Source organism: Saccostrea echinata, unplaced genomic scaffold, assembly GCF_033153115.1.
Source record: "Saccostrea echinata isolate AGI-Se365-2 ecotype Australia unplaced genomic scaffold, CSIRO_AGI_Sech_v1 ptg000001l, whole genome shotgun sequence".
NCBI lineage: Eukaryota > Metazoa > Mollusca > Bivalvia > Ostreida > Ostreidae > Saccostrea > Saccostrea echinata.
In genome coordinates this window covers 7,310,955-7,316,954 of record NW_026889750.1, presented here as the reverse complement: position 1 = coordinate 7,316,954, position 6,000 = coordinate 7,310,955, and the positions used below count along the sequence as shown (strand labels likewise).

General features: G+C 35.1%; 1 protein-coding gene across 2 annotated transcripts in view; it reads right to left on the bottom strand.

The window, feature by feature from the left end:
• Nucleotides 1-953: 953 nt before the first annotated feature.
• LOC133184488 (muscarinic acetylcholine receptor M1-like) overlaps nucleotides 954-6,000 on the bottom strand; it is a 31,911-nt gene continuing 26,864 nt past the window's right edge. For both annotated transcript variants that reach the window (XM_061319580.1, XM_061319588.1), the window contains one exon: nucleotides 954-4,184. In XM_061319580.1, coding sequence (XP_061175564.1) covers nucleotides 2,025-4,028 — 2,004 coding nt within the window. In that variant the 5' untranslated portion in view covers nucleotides 4,029-4,184 and the 3' untranslated portion in view covers nucleotides 954-2,024. The remainder of the gene's footprint in view (nucleotides 4,185-6,000) is intronic.

The following is a 6,000-nucleotide window of genomic DNA, read 5'->3' as shown; positions in this document are numbered from 1 at the left end:
AGATTTCAACATCCGTATGATACTTTTAATCCATTCTGACAAAGTGTCAAGGTCTTTTTCATGTTTGACAATGTTAGAAAAAATCCCCTAAAAGTTTTGACGACAAGAAAAAAAAATATGAAGAGATCCCGGATATTACGAAACAGTAAGTAACCATCGTAATTCTATACACATACAATATTTATGTTTTTCCTATTGTAGATAAAGGAAGAACATATGATCCCTTGTTTACCCGTTATACAGGGTATCTCTCATTGGTTGAATTTTTCATATCCCACGCTTTGTATTCTGACTACTGACTTAGATATATAAACAAATACACGTATTTGCATTTGAAAACATGGAAAAACCAAAATAAAATTCCATTACTGAAATCGTTGAAATAATAAATGCACTTTTGTCATTATTCCATTTCCTACCATTTTAGAGGCGCTATTGATGTTGTATTGCGTAAGACAGCTCACGTGAAATCAAAGAGTTTTCAGTGAAATAGTCAAGGCATTAGGACAGTCAGGTGCTCTCTGAACTCTACAATTAAAATTAAAGACAAATGCTTGACATGCTTTTAGTCCTCTAGATTTATTGCAGAAATTATGGGAAATTTCCTATCTTGAGACTTTTTATTGACAAATATACTAGAAATCAAAAATTATTTCTTTGTCATAAGATGCTTTTTCCATTGTCTTCCTTCTGTCAAACGTAAACATTAATGTTTTCACATTTTTGAACTTTAAGTATGATGTAATTATCCTTTTTCTGTATTTTTCTTATATGATAGCATTGTAGATTTAAAAAAAAAAGAATTGTAGCTGACTGAAATGGTCATTTAGTTTTGCTTAAAATATAAACACCCCGCCACCACCACCAGCACACATGTACAGTGAATCTGAAGGCAAAATCACTTCCATAATGATTCATTATATTATTGTTCTTAAATAAGCACAAAGGAAATATTTCAGTATAAACATTTATTGTATAACGTTGTCCACCATTTTTCTCACACACATCTGTACACAATGATCAATAACGAAAAAATAGTCACAAAATTCGGACTTACATTATCAGCATGGACAGAGTGATAATATTCCATACATTCTGTGATAAGAAATGAGGATATATATAATTTATTCTATCATGAAAAATATATTCCAATGGCTATATATATCAAATGAGTATTTATTGTCCAATTGTGGACTAGAATGAAGTTTTTTGTATAAACTTAAATATGGTTCAACGAAAATTAAATATTATGATAATCAGAAAAAACGTGATGAAAATCCAGAGTTTTTTGCTCAATCACTCTGTATGAATAAAACATCACAAAAGTCGGCAAAATGAATCATATTCATCAATGCTTTGAACCTGCGTGTATTCTTGTTTAAAAATTGTTGTGCACATTAAAAAACAATAAAAAAGGACTTCAAAGTCCATACTACTTATCAGAAGACAAAACTGTGACATTCACGCATTGCAATACATAATATATATATCGTATATATTGTAATTATTTTCCGTAACATCTTCCCCTTCATTCCCCTCCATAAAGCGGAGGAATAATGGATAGCACTTTTAAAACTGTCAGCTAAAAGATTAACTGAAAAAAGCCTAAATAAGTCATGATATAGAAGCAAGTGATCAGGTTGTAAATGCACAAGTACATCGTATTAAAAAGACGCCTTGGTTAAATTTGCCACAATAAGATCACACATCAGAGGATACGTGACTCCTCCAGATTTACATAAAAATATTTCACAGTACCCCTGGGATTGCTGCAGCAGAAAAGCAGACTGGAAGAAATCTGCATGTGGTGCAAAGAGGGGAAGAAATGCGAAGTATCAAGCTCATGGTTTGTTTCTTTTTTAGAAGGATAAGGCATTGAAGCTTACAAATGAATATCGATATTTCGTATGCAACTGACAGATAAATGAATCGACTCTGCTATAAGGTTTTTTGATGAATAATTGTTCAGCTGACCATGGTCCATCACAGATTCTATGAAAGTCTAAATGAGTCTTCTCTGTTCGTTACGTTTTGTGACAATCCAATTTCAAAATCCTAAGAAAAGTTTTCTTAAATTGTTGATTAGCTAGCGCATAGCAGAATGGATTTATAGGACTGTTGAGGTAACATAACCAGTATGTAAACTGGTACAATTTCATGTTCACGCATCCCCAACCGTCATCACAAACGCCAATGATTAACACCATTATATGATAAGGCGTCCAGCACACAATGTAGGCTCCAAGAATGAAAGTGATTGTTCTCAATGCTTTCCTGGCTCTATTTTCCGATTTGGAATTCACTTTTTGACGATTTCTCTTGCTTCGTTTTCTTTTGTCTCGCATAGATTGTACAAGGTTGTGAAGTGGGCTCATCAGACTTGGTTTTTCTTTATTTGCATCATTATCAATGTTTCCTTCGCCATTTTTCTTGTCACTAGAGGGCATTGCTGAAGTTCCGTTGGATGGGGTTTTCTTGGACTTGTCTTCCTCGGTGCTCGTATGATTGACATTAGAATCACCCTCAAAAGTTGTGGAAATGGTATTGCTCGATTCCTCTGCAATGGGGATGGGTAAATAGCGCCCTTCTCTCCGTTTCCAAACAGGTGAACATCGCTCATCGGTGGTAGCATCAAAGGATATGCTTCCATCGGGATAAATCTTGAGATTATCATTCGACGTAAGAGTTTTCAGGCTATCCTCCTCTATATACTTGCACCCTTGCAAAACATCGTTCTCAAGCAGTTTATCGGTTTGTTTCGATGACTTTTCGTATGTTTCTGGTATGACTTTAGTATATGATGGAGGTGCTTCTTCTATCAAAGCTTTTGTGGCATTTGTATCCTCGTTTCCATCTGTCTCGGTTTCTGAGCCAGAGGTACCAGTTATAGTAAGTGCTATTTTAGAGACATGATTAAAGGACATTCCTAGCATTCCTTTCAAAGATGGTCGATATGTTGTGTCGGTTTGAACTGCACTATTAACAAAGCATGTTTGCTCGTCGTCATCAACATCATTGGTTTTATAATGCATTTTTGACAGACCACAAGCTCCCTGGCTACTGTTATTTTCTTCATCAGATTCAAATACAGGTGAACTCGAACGATCCTCTTCCGGTGCCTTTGTAAAGCTTGTGGACTCATCTGGACGCATTGGTCTTCCGTTGTTGTTTTCAGCACTAAGAGTATTGTTATCCGTCGCTGACGTAGTTCTGATAGACTTGGCGGCTTGCTTGTTTTTAGAAAGTTCCATGGCAGTGGCCATCTTTTTATGCTTGGCTTCTGCTTTCTTTTGCAGTGCGAGAGCCACACAATAGATCCCTGTATACAGTCCTATCATTACACAAAGAGTTGTCCAGTAGTAGCCAATTGTCAACAAAAATGTAAACAATGGGTCACTCATGAATTGGACCTCACATTGGTCAGATGCAACAGTTCGCTTACCAACAAAATATTGCCATCCAACAATAGACGTGAAGAAAATCAGAGTCGGAAATATCCATGTTAAGGATATCATAATTATCACTTTTTTCTCAGTCCGCCATTGCCGATATTTGGCGGGAATTTTGACGGAGCAAAATCTGTCCACCGTAATAAAGAAGACAGTGTATTGAGAGGCAAGACACACGGTCCAATCTAATGATAACCACAAGTCACATATTAATTCACCGAGAGGCCAGTATCCTAGAAGCAGATACAACGTAAAACATGGCATGGAAAAAGATCCTATAAGCAAGTCCGATACAGCAAGGGAAGCAATGAAATAATTTGTAGGTTGGCGGATGGTCCGTTCCAAAGCAAATGACAGCAGTACAAGAACATTTCCAGCAAGCGTTATAATGACAATGAACGCCACCAGAATCCCGAGGATGATAGTCAACCACAGGGGATGAGGAGATTCGATCGGGGGAGCGGCCGTAACATTGCCATTTGTGCAATTATCACACAGAGTTGTGTTCATATTCATAGCCCATGTAGAGAGGGCAGAACGAGTTGTGATGGAGAGTCCGGCCATTCTAATTTTTTTCATATACTGCCTAGAGAAATCAAGACAGTGACTGAGTATTCAAATGTCATGATTTCATCAGCTCAGTTCCATCCCCGCAGACGAATGATAGACACACATTTTTGATTGAGTGAAACAACGCCAAGTACGATAAGGTTCAACTGGTCATCGTCTGCTCATCTGTAAAATACAAAGTAGAAATTTTCGCTTAATAACTTTGATATACAGAAGACATTCTATACTGTAATTATTATATGAGAGATCGATGCCGTGAACATTGATCAATCAGTCGGAAGATAATCATCTTTTCTATTTTTCTTTGTAATGGAATGAAAAATCGGACGCTAGTGTGTGAATTAGGGTATCGAAAGAGATAATTGCGGTCGTAAGTCAGCTGCAAAAAAATGGTAGACTTTGCTTTTCGGATGTTACTTTAATACTTAAAACTAGAAAAAAAAATGAATTGTAGCAAATTCTCCACAACCTTAACGCTGTCTTAAAAAAAACTTATATAATTTTATTCAAGAATCAGTATAATCAGAGAACATTTGAAATTGATTATTGTAGAACAATCATTGGAATTGACTATCATTATCCTATAAAATATTCTAAAATCTAAATGACTTTTAATTGTCATTCTTTACAACGTTTTCAATCGTGATTTCCTGATGAATCGAAATAATATCAAATATGATAAATTATTAGTTTCGAAACACAGAGAGAAAGAGAGAGAGCTTTTACTGGTTCAGTAGTCAGCCGCGCGTCATAGCCACATGAATATTTAATATCCACATCCCAAACTACTGCATGCACCTTCGTATTTTTTTTTCCCTATGAATATTGATGACGGGTGCACAGAAGCAAATAGTATCAATTATTCCCCTGAGGGATTTTACAATTATACTGTCATAGGAACGTCCAATGAAAGAGAATTTTAACTTAAAAGTGCAAAAAATGGATAAGTGCAATGGATAAGTGGAACATCATTCACCCAAAGATGACATGCAAAGAAAATGTTACAAAAACAGATGATAGGAGGTAATGAATGTATCGCTGGCAATATAAGTGGCCCAGAGGAGTTTTAGCATGTTTGGGAATTTTTCCTCTCTGTTAAAGGAATCCTGAAAATTTTTGACAGAAAAGGGAAATGGCTGTACGTGATAAATCCGTTTTACTGTCTACAAGTACAAAATCTTGATTTATGTTTAGAAAACCATCTCTTTTAACATATGCTCTTACTACAAATTTATCGACTGAACATATCTTCTTTGAGTCAGGTATTTCTGTGTAGTATTTACATAGCATTAAGTTTAATTGTTGCAAATAAAAGTCGAAAGATTTTTTTTCAACGTGAAATGAATAGCACTCATTGCCCATTATTTTATCAATCAGACGTATACGTTATTTACTTAAAATTGCGTACTATTTATCAATGAATTTAAATATGAAGAAAAAATGTGAACAATAAGAACGAGATAACAATAGACACCCCCCCCCCAAAAAAAAAATAATAATAAATGAATAAATAAATAAATAAATAAAAAGGATGCAAGCTTGAAATCCCAAAGGAAAAGCAAGCAACTACGGATTTAAAGTAATGGAAATTATCCAAATCGTATCAAACATATTGGACACCGTCTTCTGGTAACGTTACAACTATAACCTCAGAAATATGCTTTAGTAAAGAATTCATCAACGTAGTTAGAATCCGCAAAAATGTCTTAAGCGCCAAATATTCTGAATGCAACTGTTGTTTGGTGCAAAATGATAAAATGGAACTAGTTTCCAACACAATTTCTACATCAAGGTAAGATTAACAACTTCTATGGGTCGTTTCTCTTGTTATTTCTGTATGATCCAAAAACACAACACCCATAACCAAAATATCTTGGTAATCCATAGAAAACAAAGTCTAGAAATACTGTTCTGTTTAAACAATCGATTCATCAATTATACAGTGCATTCAACACGTGAAAATGCATAATTAATTGTGTCA